This window comes from Apus apus, chromosome 18 (genome assembly GCF_020740795.1).
Source record: "Apus apus isolate bApuApu2 chromosome 18, bApuApu2.pri.cur, whole genome shotgun sequence".
In the NCBI taxonomy this organism is placed as follows: domain Eukaryota; kingdom Metazoa; phylum Chordata; class Aves; order Apodiformes; family Apodidae; genus Apus; species Apus apus.
Genome location: NC_067299.1, coordinates 1,758,175 through 1,776,905, shown reverse-complemented (window position 1 = coordinate 1,776,905; position 18,731 = coordinate 1,758,175). Strand labels below are relative to the sequence as shown.

Here is an 18,731-nt window from a genome sequence, read left to right as displayed (position 1 = left end):
CTCTGAAACCATGCTTTTTGCGCTCTCTCTGAGCAGCACGTGCTGTGCCTGTGAACTCAAGGACCTTGTTCTGGTCCCTGCAGGTTTTGAGACTCTGGACCAGGCCATCTTCTCCCACAGCCATGGCACCCACGCTTGCCACCGCCCACCGCCGGCGCTGGTGGATGGCCTTCACTGCCATCATCGAGAACCTGCTCTTCTCTGCTGTCCTGCTGGGCTGGGGATCCCTCCTCATCATGCTGAAAGCAGAAGGGTTTTATTCCTACCTGTGCTACGAGTCAGGTAAGGATGACCTGGAGACTTGTGACTAATTTGCTGAGGTTTGCTGGTGTGATTCCTTGTCTTAGGGTGGTGTGGATCTGGCTAGAGCAGGGTTGAGCTCTGGATCAGTCTTGGGGCAGAAGGAAGGGATGTGTGCTCCTTTCCAAATCTGATGGCATCCTTGTGATGGTGTAACATGCCTGTCCTTGCTGTTGCTTTAAGTGAATGGAAAAGAAGCCTTAAAGATTGGGTGAAGCTTTCCTGAAAAGCCTTTTCTGGCTTTCTCTGCATGGTGTCCTGGCTGATCTCTGCAAGGGAAAGGCCTGATGGGTCCTGAAAGATGATGATTTGCAGGGTGGTTATAATGAGATTGTAGGAGGAAACTATGGGCACTTTTTCCTTGGTGGGAGGAAAGAAAAGGTCCTGGGTGAAAAAGTGATTGGAGGAGTCCTGTGCTGCTGTTGAAGTTGTAGAAGTAAATACTACCAATGTTTTATTCCTCTCCCTCTTCAGACACCCAGGATGTGCTCAAATTAGGCTGAATCTCTGGAGATCCACCTTCTGGCCCAGACAGAGGAAGTGATCTGGGGAATCCCACAGTACAGTAGAGTGGGCAGTGGAGTTCAAAGGAACTTGAGAGTGAAGGTGTGGTGGATTTGGAAAGCTGCTTTAGTGACAGAGTTTTTATGTGCCCGGAGAAGGGAATAGTGAAGAGAGGCAGGAGTTAGGTGTTTGGGCTCTGTCCAGGTGTGTGTGATTCTGTGATGAGATGAGAAGGTGGATCAGCCCATTCAGGGCTGCTGAGCATGGAGCTGGAGTGGGAAGAAACAGGTGGAAATAAGAGCATGCACCCCAGAGCTCTCAGTGGGTAATGGCTGAGGGCAGTAGGGGAAGTCTAAAAGTGTGTGGAAACAAAGTCCAAGCAAACAGTGTGTGTGAACAGTTGTGATAATACTTTTGTTTTGTTTTTTCTCACTTATCAGCTGCTGATTCTGATCTGCTTTGCCTGCCTGTGGGCAGCTTTCTCAGCCTTGTAGAGCCTGGGTTGGTGCACCTGGCAAACATGCATGTGTTGGAGTCCTCTGCCAGCTGTTGCTTGGCTGCTCAATTTCCTTCCTCTCCTCTGCTCAGTGGGATGCTTCCAAGTGTGTCTGTGGCAGTGTAGGTCTCCAGGCTGTGCAAAGGGAGAGTCCTCAGCTCCTGGAGACTGCTTAGGACTTCTGTTCAAGGCTGCTCTGGCCAAGCCATGGTAACTTTGTCACAGGCCTGTGTAACAGATCTTATTAAACCTCTCAGGTGGAGGCTTTTTGCCACTGAGATAAGACACGTGAGGGCTGATAAGCAAATGCTGACTGTCTCCACAAGCAGCCATTTTCCTGTCTGCTTCCTGAGATGTGCCCTGCTGACAGGAGCCCTGCCTCACTTGGGGCCCACCTCCTATTCTTTGCTTTGATTGCTTTAACTTCATCTGCCTTTGCCCCAGAGCAGCAGATTCAGCTTGGTTTCTCACCCACCTTGGCCAATCTGTGGTCTGTCTGGCTCTCTCCATAGGAGTGTCTATGCCACAGACCACAGGGAAGATGCAAATGTTTGGACTGTGGTGAAATGGCTGTTCTGTGGGCAATTTCTTCCTCCCACTGACCCACCTGTGCCCTGAGGCAGGAGAGCTTGGACTCTGAAAAGAAATTTATCTAGTCAAATGTTCTCATTGTCCTCAAATATCTGGCCATCACTGCTGAACTCAGTGAGGGCTTGTGATGAGCACCTAGGACCAGTTGTGCTGGTTCCCTGGTTCATCTGTTCATCTGTGCTTACTTTCCTTTCTCATATTTTGTTTTGTGTTGTTTCTTTTTTTTTTCCCCCTCCTTGTAATAATCTCAGTGATTTGGTAGGGAAGAGTCCTAACTCAGTGTGGGGAGAGCAGTCCCTGCATCTGTCTGCAGTGGTCTCTGAATGGCCAGTCTTCACCTTTTCTGGGATCAGGGTGACCCAGTGGTTGCTTTTTTCAGCATAACCTGCTGAATCCTGCAGCCTGAGCGGGTCCTGGGCTGGAATGTTGGTGCAAACAAATTATAACTGGTAGCCTTTGGGCACTTGTTGTTCCTGGTGCTGCTGTGTGCATGTAAGTGTTGCAAAAAAACCTGACTTTTCCTAATGAGCCAAAGGTTCTTGGCAGGGCTTTTTGTTTGTCAGCAAAAGCTCTTGCACTTTGTGATGCCTTCCAGTGAAAGAGAAAACTAGACCTTGTCCCTTCTGCAGGCTCCTCTCTGAAGGTAGCAGCAGCTGCCCAGAAAGTGGCTGCAATTCATGAAGGGCTCCTTGTCCTCCTGTTGAATCCCTTCCTTTCCTTGCCTGCCCTTAACTTCTGGTATTGGATTTTGCTCAGCCACCCTGCACACGTGTGGGGTGTGCTGGACTCAGTTGTGTGAGGGTGAGGATGGACACCTAGAAAAAAATCCACACAACAGTAACATGTCTTTTTAAACAATTGTGCAACAGGGTTTGTGTTTGGGGGGGGGGGGGGGGGGTTGTGCCTGTTCTAGACAGCAGGTTTGGCCACATCCTGAAAGGTATGTTTGAAATTTGCTGACAAGGAGCCTGGTTGTGGCACTTTGTTCCCATTTTAATTTTACTACACTACTGCTTGGCCTTTAACCAAACTGAAGCAGCATCTTGCAGTGCAAGTGCTGATTCTGCAGTCTTTATCAGGATTTGGGCCTTATCAGCCATTGGGGAATTTGATCTGCTCAGGGTCTTGTGTTGCTGTGATGTTACTGGGACTGTGAAGCTCAGGGCTTGGGTCTGAGACATGCCTTTTTCTAACAAAAGGTAATCTTGAACTTGATAATCTGTTCACAAAGAGCAGAGATAAGGAGCCAGTTGAACAGAGAGCCTTCCTTTAAGGCAAAGCTGCAGAAAACCAAAGGGATAAGCTAATTCATTTACAGCAGGTTAACATGCCTTAACATGGGCACAGGGGGAAGGTGCTGCCTTGCAGCTCTTTGCTCTTATTTGGGGGCTGTGGTGAGGAACTTGCAGTCTGAAGGTCCCTCCCAGGCTGGTGAGATGAGACAACATCTTGTGGAAGGGCTGTGCACGCGACCCTATAAACAGGAAAAGAGTAAATGCGGTAAATGCTCGATTTCTAGAGGAAACACACTGTGCTGAGCAGCAGCTGGGGGTAGTATCAGGGAGCTGCAAGGGAAGGTGCTGGCCTGGGTGAGAATTGCTGCAAAATGAAACCACAGCTGGGCAGAGAATGGGAGTTTAACCTGAGACTGGGCCTCGGGTATTTGAGGCTTCCAGCCGGGTGCCCAGAGAGGGGTCCTGGAAGTGCAAGGGGATGGACAGGCAGAGAGGGAGACTGGGATCAATTGCATTTGCAGTGGTATAAAGCAAGAACATCTCCTCCCAGTTCCCAGAAGTATGACACCATCCTGAAAAGAGAAAACATGTTCTGATGTGGGCAGACTGCAGATCAGTTGTTTGCACATGTCTTTCACTGATTTTTTTTTTTTTTAACCAATGTTCCCAGACACTGATTTTTCTTTACTTTTTTAAAAAAGAGTCTGTGCAGGCTGCGTCCCCCAGAGCTATTGCTGGGGTGGCTGGGGGTGTCTTGCCTGCTTAGCTTAGTCTGAGCCATGAAACAAGATGAAAGGAAACCTTGTCTCTACCATCTGAGATGGCAGTCACTCCTGAAACAGCCTGACTTGTTCCTCTGGTAATGTGGTGTATGCCTGGGATTTGAAGAGGTCAGCAAAGAGTAGTTAATGATTGACCCTCTCATGAAACCTACAGCTCTTAATTTGGGAGAAAGGATGACTTTAAATGTTCCAATAACAGCCTGAACAAATCCCAGTGATGAGCTTGACATGAATGATTACCAAGGCAGCCTTCCTCTCACCTAAGCTGTCAGCCTTTAAATAGTAACTTGAACTACTAATTGGGCAGTAGAAATCCTGCAGCTTGTAGGGGGAGTGCTGTAAAAATAGGCAGTATGTTCTTGTAATTGGTGATAAAGACTTGCAGCTTCTTCTGGCTTGTCAGTGGGAAGGCAGTGGAGCATGCATGGGCTGAGCCTGTGCTGCTGGTTCACTCTGGTGCCATCAGACCTGGCATCCTTGTGTGCATGTGGACTTGGCAGGAGATTTTGGGGAGGGCACCACTGTGGGCACAGATAGCCCTTCCCCACAGCACTGCTGCAGGTGGAGCCAGGCACATAGGAGACTTTAGCCAGCAGTGGGACATGCACTGATCTGGAACAGGATCTGAGCTGTGATTGAGGGAGCTGCTGTTTGTGGAACCAGGTGTCTTAGGGAGGTGAGTAGTTGGGCATTAATCTCCTCCTGGCTGCATGTCACTTGGATGCTGCCACTTGCTCCCATGTGCTGGTGTCCCGCTGGCACATGGATGAGGTGGCTGGACCCTGTGCACATTGCAGGCACCTGCAGCCCCTCCAAAATGTTCTATTTATGGAGGATCAGAAGGATGTCAGGGTGCCAAGGGCTGCTTGAATCATTTCCATTACGCCTCAGTAGATCTTCTCTTGTTGCTCAGGGGCTGCTTCTATTTTGACAAACAATTTGTATTTCCACATAGCACTGTTGCCTGGCCCCTCCTTGGAGCTGGCAACAAACAGCTGTAAACAAGGTGGTTGGGACAAGCAGGGACTGAGGTTTGGTGCCCTGTTCCCAGGCACCCTGGCTGCAGCAACCCTTCAGAGAGGGCCAATTTTCCTTGCTTTTTCTGAGCTGTGTTCTCTCTGCCTCCCAGTGCTGCTGCCCATCCTGCCTGCCATGGCAGGCTCTGCCAGCAGGCCTGTGCTGCAGCAGCTCCTTGGGGTCATGTAGCAGCTGTAGATGTCAATAGATTAACAGTAATTGGTCTGCTCCTGCTTTAAATGCTGAATATTTCTGTTCAGAGATCCCTTCGTTAGGAGAGCTGACAGGCTCTTTCACATGTGCAGCCAGAAGTTGTAAGGTCACTGCACTGTCCACATCCCTCCACCCTTCTTCCACTCCACAGCTGAGCTCTCTCTGTAGAGTGCTGACACAGGGAAACCACTGCTACTTTGTCACTCCTTTTTTTCCCCCCCTTGTTTTCCTGAGTTTAACCTCTCACCCACATCTGTTTCCTATGAATTTTCTCTCTGTGGAGAGCCCAAAAAGCCTTGATGCTGTGGGTGAAGCTGTGTGTCTCTGCCTGCCTCGTGGAGATACTGCCAGAAGTCAATGTTTAAGATCCTGGGACACAGCAAGAGGAGATTTTGAGGGAAAGAGGGATGAGAAAGATTGAGATGTAGTGTGGAAACTGCAGAGAGCCTCCTGAGTCTGTCCAGGACTGATTTCTAAGGATGTGACTTGGGAGCCTCAGGCTGGAGTGCTGTCCTCCCTGCAGAAGGGATGCTAGTGGGACGTGTGGCCTTTTGGGGATACATATCTGTGGTTCACTCTGGCTGTCTCCATGATCAGCAGAGCATGAGGAGAAACGGGTCAAATTATTTGCACGTGGCAAAGGGAAGGAACAAGAGGTCATCAGTGCCACAGGCAGTTGGAAACCCTTTAGTGAAGGTGTTGGTGTGAGCAGTGTAAATGGAGAGAGGAGCTGTGTGCCCTCCTGGCAGTGCTGGGATGTTGCAGGCAGCTCAGACACCAGTGTCAGAATTCCTGCTGATATCTGATGTATGGAAGGTGGAGTGTGATTTGTTTGCAATGGACACAAAGCTTGCAGGGTTGTTTTGGCCAGTTAGGAGGACCAGGTGACACCAGTGACTCAATGGTGCTGAGGCTTGGGTAGAAGGAAGGAGCTGCAGGACAGGGCTGTGTCCTGAGACACAAGAAGGGCAAGAGCAGCCAAGGGGATCCCCTGCACCAGCTGAGCAGTGAATGTGAAATCACTTGTATGTGAGGGAATCCTGCTAATTAACTAACTGACCAGGGTTCATTGGGAATCACTAGTCTTGCTTCATGTGGCTGGTTATGTAGATGACTTCTTTCTCTGTTCCTCCTTTAATATTGAACTTCATCAGATCAATTATTAAATATGGAGGAGAGCATTTCATGTGGCTGGCTCACAGCAGCAGTGAGAAAAGCAAGTGCTTTGTCATCCCAGCAAAGGTTACTTATAAGTCAGATAAGGATTGAGAGAAGGAGTGGAGTTCTAGAGCTCTGAGTTAATGAAAGTCTAAAGGCACACATGCTGGCTGCAGGAGCTGTTAGCCACCTTGGGATAGGCTGGGAAGAGGAGCAGAGTTGTCATGGGGCAGTAAAACTGCTGCTGCAAAGAAAAGGGAACTTCTTTCCTCCTTTTTTTTTTTAAGTTGTTTCTCTGTTACACAATGTGGGCTCTGTTCAGCATGGGAGTTTGCATGCAGAGTTCCTCATGTAAGGACAAGAACAGAACTGGAGATATAATTGATCTGTATGGCCTAAACCCTCTTGGAAAGAATAGAAAATGCTGATTATTGGGCAGAAATAAGATGCATCAGCCTGCTAACAAACAGAAGGCAGGTGAGCTGCCAGCCCTCCTGGGAACAGGGCAGTTAAATGCAGGAAGGATATTTTGGAGGCAGGGCAGTCAGGAAGCAGGGTGGCTGCTGCAAAGCCATCCCTCATCCTGATGCCTGCAGTGAGAGTGGGAAGCTTGTCATTGGAGCAGCCTGGTGCTCTGTGCCAGGCCTTGTCAGTCCAGTGTCCTGAAATAACTGATTTGGCTGCAGTTATTGCTCCCAGTTTAGTCCGGGAAGTGATCTGTGAGAACATGCCAGTTGTGGATTAGGAGGACCTTCTTTTTCTATTAGTTCCTTCAGGTTCTGTTGGGTTTAGTTCCCTGCAACGGCCAGGACCTTGCTGTATATATATATTTTTTTAATTTATTAATTTCTGCCCTTAGGTGGTTGTTCTGCTGCTGCTTGGACTTCTTATCCCCTGAGTGCCTGTGCACCCTTTTCCCTCTCCCATCTGAGCTCATAATCATATTTCCCTTGTCCTTCTGCTGCTCTTCTCTCCCTTCTCCATTTCTCACTGATGCTAATACAAAGTGGAGTGTGGAGGGGGCTGTGCCTGCTGTGCTGTGACACCCTGTCTGGGGGGGCTTTTCCCTTCCATCCTACTGCACTGCAGTGGTGACCCTCTGTCCCCGTCCCCCCCATGCAGAAAACACCACCAGCAGCCCTGAGCAGGAGAACAGCACAGCTTCGGAGCACAAATGGCCTTCCTGCAACGCCCAGGATGAAATGCTGAACTTGGCCTTCACCATCGGGTCCTTCCTGCTCAGCGCCATCACGCTGCCCCTGGGCATCGTCATGGACAAGTACGGCCCCCGCAAGCTGCGGCTGCTGGGCAGGTTGGTGTGGGGCTGAGGGGAGAGTGCCCACGTTGTCTGGGGCAGATGGGTGGTGCTGTTTGGGTGCCGTGGCTGTTGCAAGGGTCCCTGCAGCCTCGGGATGGGACTGGGAGCTGCTGGCCATGCACTGGAGGAGCCCTGGGATGATTGCAGCCAGCACAATGAGTTGCTCCATGAGGGAAGGGCCTGGGACTCTGTGTCCACACTTCAGCTCTCCAGCTTTGCTCCCTGGCCAGATGGAGCCTGGGGGAAGAGTAGAGTCATTTGTGAGTCATGGAGGGTTAGCTTTTTCCTTGAGCTGGGAGCTATGTCCTGAGAGGCACACAACCAAGATGTTACATCATTGTTTGTGAGCCGGGGAGTTAACTTGGGGATAAACACATCCAGCCTGCCTCTTGTAGGGCCCTTCTCTGCCATGTGGTGTGTGTTCCTTTCTGCCTCAGATTACCTGCTTCTGCCATGGCTTGTAGGGACTAGTGACTTGTGCTGCTCAGTGGACCCCAGCACTGCTGAATTTGGTACCAGAAACCAAACTGGGCTGAAGGCAGAGTGGTAAAAATAGGGCAAGTCTGACTTAGACCCTGCAGGAGAGGAGCAGGTAGAGGCTGTGGGTGCTGTGGCCACAGCTGGGTCTCAGGATGAAGGCTGCTGCTGCTTTCTTTGGTCACCTCAAGGTGAGAAGACTGAGAAAGTAGGGAATTTGGCTCCAGCAAGAGTCAGTACTGGGAGGAAGAGTTGCTGCCTAAGCCCTTGTGCAAGGTTTATCTGTAATACTTGGGTATTTCTCTGGATTTTTTTCTTTCCAAATTGCCAGCTTCCCTCCCTCTTACAGAAATGATACTGTGCTTGCTTAACGAGGTCCTGAGGAGGCAGAAGCATGTGTAATTTACTGCCTGTCAGGCTGTCTGGAGGAAACTCATGGTTTTGGTTCCCTTTCAGTGCCTGCTTTGCTGTGTCCTGCGTGCTGATCGCGTACGGTGCCAGCAACCCTGACTGTGAGTAGGCATTTCCCTGCTGAGCTAGGAGGGCTCTGGGGCTGTGCCTTGGGGTTTTTTGGGAAGCAGACGTGAGCTTGGCACTGAGTGCTCTGTCACCCCTCCAGTGCTGTACTGGGGTCTTGCTGAGGACACAAGCCAAGCATCTGCTGGCCTGTGGGAGCTCAGTGGCTCTGGGGAGGGCTGGTATCAATCATAGCAAAGCCAACTGTCTGAGATAGCCAGGTCTCAGCATTTGGGCAGGGCCAGGTCCTCTAAAGGAGGAATTCCAAACATATTCATGGTTTTTCAGGGTTGGGAAATAAGTAATAGCACATGGTGTGTAAACAGCTTTCTCACCAGGGATAGATGGGGTTTGCTCCTCGAGACCAGGTAGTGAGATGACACTTTGAATCCAGTTCCTTCAAGTAACTCTTCCTTTTAAGACCCATTTAGACAAGCTGCATCAGCAGGTCTGTTTATTAGAGAAAACAGACCCATCCATCCTGGAGAGATGATCCCATCCTGAACTCCCTCTTGGAGTACAGCCCTGACCCTCCTTCTCTGTGTGGCTGGGAAGGTGGGTGCTGGATCAGGAGCAGTGTGATGTGTCCCGAGGGTGATCACTGAGGTTTATAGTGTCAGATCCAAAGCCCTCAGGGCTCTGTCTCCTTGCCCTTTCCACCCCAGTAAAAGCTAAGGGCATTTTTTTATTGTTGCAGCTCTGTCTGTGCTGATATTCATTGCCCTGGCTCTGAATGGCTTTGGTGGGATGTGCATGACCTTCACGTCACTGACGGTAAGTGAAGAGTTATTCCTTGGCTCTTTATTCCTTGCTGGGGCTGCCAGCTGGGCTAGCAGGAAAGAACAAAGTGGGTCTTTTGCCTGAGGCTTGAATAGCACATTTTTGTTTGGTGCAGAGGGTCAGCTACTCTTTTACCTGAAAGGCTGAGTTACTGGGTGGTTATTCCAAGGCTTTCTTTCCCCAGTCCTTATTCTTTCTGTACCTGCCCCTTGGATCTCAGGGGCAGGGGGAGGCTGAGGGAGGAAGGAAATGTTTTTGTCTAGGACTGAAATTGTCATTTGCCTGTATGTGCAGTGCTCAGCTATCTGGCACAGGCTGGATGTGTGTTTGCACTGGACTGAGCACTGACATGTTGCAGGAAGAAGCAGCAGGGCACAACCCCTTGCAGCTGGGTAGCACCAGCTTTCTGCCAGCACAGTTTGCATCTCACCCCAGGAGAACAGCTCTTGAGCACAAAAGCTTTTGCTCTCAGAAAGGTGGGAGTCCCTCCCAGGTTTCTTTGGAAATGCTGTGTTGTTGAGTGCACCTGGGTGCATCTGTGCATCCTTCTTAGATCTGTTTACTCCATGGATTGTATTGCAGGCATTGGTTACTAGCTGTCAGCTGGATCTCTGCATTTTGGGGTTCTTTCTGCCTGGAGACAGAGGCAGTATCATCCTCCAATTAGCTGCTTTATTTTCTGCCTCATTAGCCTGATCCTTGTCAGTGTGGCTGAAACAGAGCTGGGTGGAAACTCTCCCAGAAAACAGTCTGGGAAGCACTGATGTTTCTTGAGCTGTGGCTGAAAACTCAGATTTGGACAACATTGCCTTAAACTTGCTGTTGAAGTAAAGCTTTCTGCTAAGGTTACGTCTAATTGAACAGTGCTCAGACACTGGCTGAACAAGGCTCAGATACTGGCTGAGCTCCTGAGACACAAATTTGGCAGGGACTGGGTTCAGAGATCACTGTGTACTGTGATCTTGCTGGGACTCCTGCTTTCATACATTCAGAACGTTCAAAACCCTGTGCAGATGTCAGTCCCTCCTTCGTATGTAGTGTTGTTCTCTGGAAGCCTTGGCTGTGGTCCCAAAGAACTATGGTGCAAATGTCATCCTGCCACACTTGTCATAAAAGCAAGGAAGAGAGGAGCACATCAGTTCTGCTGTGGGAGAGGAGAGGACTCCCACCCCACTGCTGCCAGCATGGGTGCTTGTCACTCTGGGTGGTTATTAAGGGGTCACAGGTTATTTTAGAGCTACTGGTGATAATAAGAGGGGGGGCAAGGATAGGGCAGGAGTATATTGGATGTGCTGTTACTGTGGCTTTTAGCAGCAGAGGAAATAAGCAAAGTCACTTATTAGTGCCCTAATTAGGGAGCCAGTTCTGCAGCACTGAGGAAGTGTGGCTGCAGGAAAAGGTCAAATCTTCCAAGAAGAGATCCAAGCCTTGAAGAGGTCTGAAGCAAGTAGGGATGACATGAATTCCGAGGGGAGTCCAACCTCTCTGGACAGCAGTGTGTGTTGTGAAGAGCTGAGGTGGCTTCAGGCCTGACTTCTCAAACCCCAGTTCAGATGGAGCTGCCTGTGCCTCCCTGCAGAGCTGCCCAGAGGCACTTTGATATCTGAGGTATGTGAATATGGTTAAAAATAGTCTAAAGTGGGAGAGGAGCCCTTCACCTGCCTCATGGTGTAGCTGTGGTGGGGACTGCTAAAAGCAGGTGTATTTTGCTCACTGGCAGCTTATGGTGTTGTCCCCAAGTGGTTCTGCCTGCAAGCTGAGGTGCTCACAGTCGGTGTGTCAAGAACTTTGGTGACATGGTGATCTCCTGTGGGTCCCTTCCAGCTGTGGCCCACGGAGACAGGGAGTGTGGCAAGGCAGGGACATGGGAATGGCAGGTTCCAGGTTTGCATTGTGCCCAGGAGAGGCTGAAGCTGGAAGGGGAGACTCAAAGACAGTTTTAAGGACACTCATTCCAGAGAGGCAGTGAGCACTGCTCGACTGCTGGTGCCAAGTGAGCTTGTTCTGGCTGACACAGGCACCAACTGCCAGGCACACACGTGCAGTCACAAGTCAAAGCAAGGTGACTTCCTTCTGCCAGCTGCGGGTGACCTGAGGTGCTCCAGAAAATGAGTCAGACCCACTGGTGCATGAGCTGGTCCTCTGCCACTCCAGACAAGTGACAGTGGCTGTGAAGGGAGCCCCTGCAGCCCCAGGGCTTGGGATGCTCCTCAGGTGCTGCAGCTTCAGGTGCTGAAACCTCCCGGGACACCAGTGTGTGTGGGCAGGGTGTGACCTAATGGGAAGGCAGGTGAGAGGGATCCTCAGTGCCTCTGCAAGAGGTGAACAGGACCTCAGAGTCCTGGGACAGTACTCCACAAAGCTTTGTCTCTTGGGTTTAAAGCCTTTTCCAGTAACAAGTCCTCAGGGAACCATAAAGCACGGGGCAGGCAGCAGAGCCCGAGCAAGCAGCCATTCCAGGGTGCCTTGCCTTGTGGTTTGGGGAGGAGGAGGAGTGAGCAAGTGGTGCTGTTCCCAGCTCTGGGAACAAGGTCAGAATGTGCCTGTTGTTAAAATGCAGAGGGGAGATTTCTGCCTCGTGACTTGTTTTTAGCCAATATAAGTGAAGATTGGAAATGGAAACAGATCTGTGTTGGTGGCTCTGACAGCAACGCAGGAATCTGGCGCTGGTTCTGCTCTGAAGCTATTTCATGCAAAGAAGTAAACATGTGTGATAAATTACCACAAAGAGCCTTTTATAGATTGTTTTCTGCCCTGTTTTCCTTTCAAAGAATTACAGCTGCTTTGCCCTTATTTTCTGCCACAAGCACTGCCCTTTAATCGGAGCCGGTGGAGTGTGGGGGGGCATCTTTCTGTAGGGAATCTTCTCTGCTTGGAAATATTAGGAAAACTTTGGGCTCTATGATCTTCTGTTTGTTGGAGAATGGGAGCAGGGGTTTCCATATGCTTTGGACAAAGTGGGCAGTTTGAGGCTTTCCTGGAGAACGTATTTTTAGTATCTGTATAACTTCCAAATACACCCCCGATAGGGAAAACAAAGTTGAGCTGGAACAAAAGTACCATTCTCCAGAAGTCTAGTCCTCAATCCCTTGACTTTTCCCACTGTTCTTTCAAGCAGCCCTTGAAAGAGGAGGGAAGCTGGATTTGGTGGTAATGCTGTGGTATCAGTTTATATATGGATCATTTTGATTATGCACCATTGGAAAAAGATGAAGAAATTATTAAAAAAATTATCCAAGGTCTTAAATTCACTGTAGCTCAGATGAAAAACTAATCTGCAAGAGGGAATTGTTTCATCAGTTTAGTTTTATCCGCTGAACAGTCATAGGGTGGCAAAATGAAGTTACAGCATCTTTGAGACAGGGCATGAAGTTAATAATCCATTGAGTATTAGTGACCTTTAAACAGAAGTCATAAGAGTGTCTGTCCCCAGGTCTTGTGGAGTTGGGGCTGTCACAACAGCATGGGCAGAGGTTGGTGGAGGAGTCCATCCTGCCCTGCAGGGATAGGATCAGAATGAGGATCAGATCCTTCTGGTGGCAGGAAAACAAAGAGCCCACTTGCTCTGTGGCTTGTGGTTTTTTTTCTCTCTATGGTTCATTTTTTCCAATGTGTGCTGCTGTAAAGACAGCATGAAAAATGGCTTCATAAATATTGTGTTATTTTAGTGGCTGCTCTTTAGAGGAGACCTGCACAGGCATCACCAGTGCTGGCACTTGCAGGCTGAGAGGCTTTCTGTTGGGGTATGGACTGCTTTTTCCCATTGCCTCCCCTCTGCCTCTCCAGGTAGTCTCAGATTTCTTTTCCTCCCAAGTACTCTGTTTGCAGTTACTGCTTTGACTGGGTTAGGCAGGACCTTAAATCTCCTATGCCCAATTTATTTTAATCTATCTGCTTGCTTGGTGCCAAATAGGCTTTTAGGAAATCTCTAGCCTTTCTAGGACTTCTGTTCCCATCGAGGCAGATTTAGGTTTTCCTGGACATCTCTTGGTCAGATTTAGGTTTTCCTGGTTGCTCTCAGGCCTGCTCTGTGTCTCCAGTAGTCCCCAGAACAGGAGGATCCACCTGGGAGTTGCTTGTCTGTTGTATGAAAAAGGCTTTTTGTTATCTCTGGGGCTCTGGGGAAAAACCAGCCTGAGCCAAGAAGCAGCTGTGTTTGTGGAGCTCTTGCCCTGCTCCCAGCTCCCCAGCAGGAGCAGCTGTTTGTTGTAATTTTTGGAGATTATTTTAGGTTTGGGTATTTGAAATGAAATGAATGCCCTGCCTGGTGACAGTGACTAGCCTTTTAACAACCTGCATGCACTGTGTTCTGCAGATGCTGCTTTCTGGGCTGTGTATTTAGGCCACTGCTTCCAAGAAGAGAATTTTTTTTTAATGCCTGGTAACAGACCTTTGGATCCTTCGCCGTTTCCTGCCTGCAGCTCCTGAAAGCAGCCCCTTGGCAGCTCTCCCACATGCAGGGCTCTGGGGTGGGTGTGGGGATCCTCCTGCAGAGGAGTGCAGTGTTTTCTGTGCCTGCTGGGGGTTCACCAGCAGGCTGGGCACATCATTGCTGCAGCTCCCTGGCTGGGGTCATCTGAGGACCTGGAGACTGCACTGCATAGGAAGCTCTGCAGTGAGACAGGGATGATCAACAGCCAGATGGATCCTGGAGTGTTCCTGCACAGGAATACTTGCCTTGTAAACACGCTGCTCCTACCGTGACACAAGCCAGATCTGCTTGCCTTATATGCTGCTCCTGGGAAAGATGGATTTGTTTTTCAGCAGTTGGAAGGGGAATGTGATGACAGTGTTTGCTTGCTCAGGCTCGGCCTAATAGTCTCTGACTCATTTTTTGTTCAGTAGCATCTTTATAAAACAGACAAAATGCTGGGTATGTTTTCAGTCCTAGAAGGCATCTGCAGTGTCCTGCTTTGTGGTCCTCTGAGGCTGACGTGGTGGTGATGCCCAAAGTGAATTTGGGGAATAACTGACCCAAAAAAGGAGGTGGGAGGGAAATCCGCCTGCAGTAGAATCTCTGCCTTTTCACCAGCCTCAGAAGGTATGGGCTGAGCTCTGCAGCCTACAGCTCCAAACCTGCTCCCTGCAATTTCCAGCTTGCAGGCCATCATAAGTTAGAGGTGGAAACTTGTTCACTTCTGATTGTTTAGAAAAGTGGGGAGTTCCTCCTTTCCCAGGAGAAGTTCTCACAGCTCTTCCTGCCTGTTCCACCTGGCTTTTGGGTCTGGAGTGGAAGCAGGGGCTGGAGAGCCAGCCTGGGAGTACTTCTGCTGTTGATGTGGCAGAAGTGGCTGCTGTGAGCTGCTTCAAGCTGTCCCTGCAGAGAGCTTTGCTTTCCCAACAGATCCTTGCAGAACCAGCCTGGTCTGCTCTGGTGGTGCCATCACACCTGATAGGAGCCCAGCAGTGAAGTGGGGTGGGTGGCAGAAACAGCAACATGAGGTGCTGTTGCCTGCTTCTTGCTGCAGAGTTGTAGCTGCACAAGGCAAAAGAGCCTTGGATATCTCATGTTGGTGATTGCCTTCCTGCAGCTGAGCCATGCAGCTGCAGGAGAAAGGAGCAGCTTTAGTCCCTCTTGTACAGGCTGTTTTCACAGAAGTAGCCAGGGCCCTAGCTAGACATGGAAATGCAAACAGCAACACAGTTTGTGTTCCTTCTTGGTGTAAGAGGAACTTTCTGCTCTGCTGCAAAGATTTGGGTGCTGACCATGGGTGCATAAACAAACCTGGCAGTTCAGGGTGTTGCAGGGTGTGTTAGAGACTGTGCAGCTATCACAGCCTGTGTCTAACAACTGCTGATGAAAAAGAGGGTGATATGTGAAGAACTTTGTGTATTTTTTTGGTTTTGGAGAGGAAAGGAGGTGGTGGCTACAGACTCGGAGTAAGGAATTCTTAAAGAAAGCAGAAGGGCTGGAGTAAACACTTCTGTGCTAAAGTTAACCAAGGCAAAGTATGCTGTCAGTCTGGAAAGCAGCAATGTCACATAAATCTTGGCCTGTAGATGTTCCCTGGCACTGGAGACACCAATGGAACATCCTGAAAAGCCAAGTCATTCTTGAGTAAAACTGGCTGCTTTGGATTCTGGTATCCAGGAGTCTTAATTCTAAATGCCAATATCTTCTAAAGAAAGCTTCCTTCCTTTTCCTCCCTTGGCAGCAGCCTATTTCAACCCGTTTTTCTTTCCCCAGCTGCCCAACATGTTTGGTGACCTGCGTTCCACGTTCATTGCTCTGATGATTGGCTCCTATGCTTCCTCTGCCGTGACTTTTCCAGGAATTAAGGTGAGGCTGTGGGATCGTGACTCATGACTGGTGTTTTGCTGGAGTTCTGGCACCATTTAGCAATAATGTGGCAAGAAAGAGGGACTGTTTGTTAAAGCACTTTTCTAGAGATGTGCAAGATTCAGTTCCCATCTGTTAAAGGCTTCCCAAGTGATTGACTCGGGAACTCCACAAATACTGTAAAGAGAACAGTCCGTTTGCTAATAGACCTGCTTGTCACACAACTGTTCTTTGTTGCCACTTGAGTAAAACCCATTTTAAATGTAGCATGTTTTTCTTTCCCACACCTTCCTTTCAGACCTCATTCAAAGAATACTGAAGCATGTTTCTGCTCTTGTAGCCAAAACCATCTTCCCTTGTGATTTCCAGGTTATATATGACTTTGGGGTCTCCTTCATCCTTATTCTGCTTGTCTGGGCAAGCTGTGCAGGCCTAGTTTTCCTCAACTGTTTCTTCAATTGGCCACTGGAGCCTTTCCCAGGACCAGAAGACATGGACTATTCGTAAGTGTCCCAGACTGACTTGGGGGTTAATCCCATCCTTAATCCTCTAGAAAGTGCTGGAACTGCTCACTTAGAGACATGGACAGGGAGCTCCCTTGCCTGTTGTTTATTGCTGCCATTCCTCTTAGGCTGAGGATTTATATCTGCCATTATCCTTATGTCTTGAGTGGTGAATATCTGTGGAAATCTGAACTTTCCAAAGCGTAGGAATTATGAAGGAAAATGTCAGTAGTCATAAGTACTTCTACGTTGACCAAATTGGCTCAGGGAAAGTATCTCTCTGTGCTCTGGATCCCAATGATCTGTGGGTTTGTAGGTGGAAACTAGTGCCTTGAACCCAACCCACACGTAGCCTTTCTGACTCCTGCAACTCTGCTGCCTCTGATTCCCCATCCTGTGTTGCAGCTGTCATGCTCTTTACTGCCCAACAGGGTGAAAATAAAGTTCAGCTGGCTGGGATTTGACCACAAAATCACTGGGAAGCAGTTTTATAAGCAAGTGACGACTGTGGGGCGCCGTCTCAGTGTGGGGAGCTCCATGAAGGGCCCCAAGGAGCCGACAGCTTTGCAAGAGAACAACAAGCTGTGTCTGTCTACGGTGGACCTAGAAGTGAAGTGCCAGCCTGACAACACAGGTATGGTTCCATTAGAGCCCCAGGGATGCTTGTGCTGGCACGAAGCTGGTGGCCTCTCTGCTCCAGATCTGAGATAGTGATACGTGAGCCATGTGTTGCCACATACCAGCCACCAGTATTTAAATCCAAGTTCAGCTTTATAAGGAATCCTGTCCTTCTATACTTGCCTAAACACACCATGTGATGCTGCCAGTGGTGGGGACAACAGCACGGGTAATGGAATGGCTACAGGACAGTGCAGTTGGTCACTGCTCTCTTTTAGACTGTTGCCATTGTGACCAAGCCTTCCTTAATCAGGGGTAGGGCCAAAGCCAGTGGTTTGAAGCTTTCTGCTGCTCTGATCCACAGGATTAGGTGAGCCTTCCTGCTCCCTTGCCCCAGTTACTGGTAGCCAAACTCCCAGCATCTGTAGCTGTTCATTATGGGAGTTTAAGGCCATGAGGTAGTTGCTAACTGACCTCCTTGGAGCTGCCACTGATGTGTGTTGTTGGACTGATTAGCCAGAGGAAGACCTGCTAACCCAGAGGCCAAAGCCTCTTCTGAAACTGTACATGTTTACAAAGGTGTGTTGCCTTTTTCAGAGACTATTGTTCTGTCTACAGCTTCTCCATCCTTCATGAAGAGTGTCTTCAGTCCTATCTTGTTGCTCAGCCTTATCACCATGTGTGTCACTCAGCTGAGGCTCATCTTCTACATGGGAGCCATGAATACCATCCTGGAGTTTCTGTCTGGAGATAAAGATCAAGGTAGGGTAACCAGAAGACTTCTTTCTGCTGCCTTGAAACTGGGACCTAACCCAGACTTGGTCCTTGCAAGAGGTCAGGGAGCCTGATTACTCAGCAGATACCCCGTGTGTGGCAATTGGTGGTGTCAGAGCAGCTGACAGCTGTGGGGTCTAGCATGGGGCTGGAACCAGCCCAGGACAGAGGGGCAGTGAGGTAGGTGCTTGAATGTCAAGCTAATTTTAGCCCAGTGTCTGTTAAATATTATTCCATGTTATTTCCCCAGATGGTTTGTTGGAAGTGGCCTCTCAGGATGGACTGTGATCTCTTTATTTATTTTTTTTTTTCAATTGGAAAACCTGTTTCATCAGGTGTTTGCTTTGCTTATCCCAAGCAAGCACAGAGCAGAGGGCAGCTGACTCTCATGACTAACAACTGGATGAGGTGTCTCAGCCCAGCAACTGGAGGTGGGAGAAATGAAGTCATGGCTGTTTTGTGCAGCCTGGAGTGTGCCAGGGAGGCTCAGGCTGCTCACTGCTCTGCCCTCCTCTGTATTTATAGCTCTGATTCAGTACATGGAGCAAACAGGAAAGAGTACATTAGTTTACTGTTGTTGAAAATACCCAGGATTGCAAAACAAGAGATTTTTTTTTTTCCCCTTCTGTCCTTTGTAGTAAGATCCAGTTTGAACTTGTTAAATCTGGATTGCATGAAACCGATAAATCAACAGGCACTCCTCTGAAAATAGGAGTGAGCTCTGGGGGAGGGAAGGAAACTCCAAGTGCCCTGGCATTCCCTGAGTTGCTTTGTTCCTTGAGCCTTTGACAGCCTACAGCATTCAGCTCTTTATCTCCTGGCTCAAGAGCCAATGTAGACATTAAACAGTAAACAGGACAAACTGCACACTGCCTACCTTTCCCAACACAGCTTATTTTTCTGCTTACCTTGTAACTCCTTCACACTGATTATTTTTTTTTTACCTTGGCTTGTTCCACTTATTTCTCTTTCATTTTTTCCTCCCCTCCTTGGTATTTCAGAATGAATATTAATTTTATATGCTGCCAGTTCCATTTAGATCAAGGTCTGTGTGTTTAAAAAAAAAAAAGGGCTTGTCCCCCTTGGGTGTATTGGATTTTTTTTTTCTGTGCCACCTTTGGGATTTCTTCCCATTTCCCCCCCCCTCCTCCTCCTGCAGGCAGCCTGGG

At 49.1% G+C, this 18,731-nt stretch overlaps 1 protein-coding gene across 2 annotated transcripts in view; it reads left to right on the top strand.

Moving 5' to 3' along the window:
• The window catches only part of SLC43A2 (solute carrier family 43 member 2), a 32,132-nt gene that overhangs the window by 1,640 nt on the left and 11,761 nt on the right, over positions 1 to 18,731 (top strand). For both annotated transcript variants that reach the window (XM_051635565.1, XM_051635564.1), the window contains exons 2-9: positions 84 to 282; positions 7,419 to 7,608; positions 8,548 to 8,603; positions 9,305 to 9,381; positions 15,575 to 15,667; positions 16,037 to 16,170; positions 16,602 to 16,804; positions 17,407 to 17,550. In XM_051635565.1, coding sequence (XP_051491525.1) covers positions 123 to 282; positions 7,419 to 7,608; positions 8,548 to 8,603; positions 9,305 to 9,381; positions 15,575 to 15,667; positions 16,037 to 16,170; positions 16,602 to 16,804; positions 17,407 to 17,550 — 1,057 coding nt within the window. In that variant the 5' untranslated portion in view covers positions 84 to 122. The remainder of the gene's footprint in view (positions 1 to 83; positions 283 to 7,418; positions 7,609 to 8,547; positions 8,604 to 9,304; positions 9,382 to 15,574; positions 15,668 to 16,036; positions 16,171 to 16,601; positions 16,805 to 17,406; positions 17,551 to 18,731) is intronic.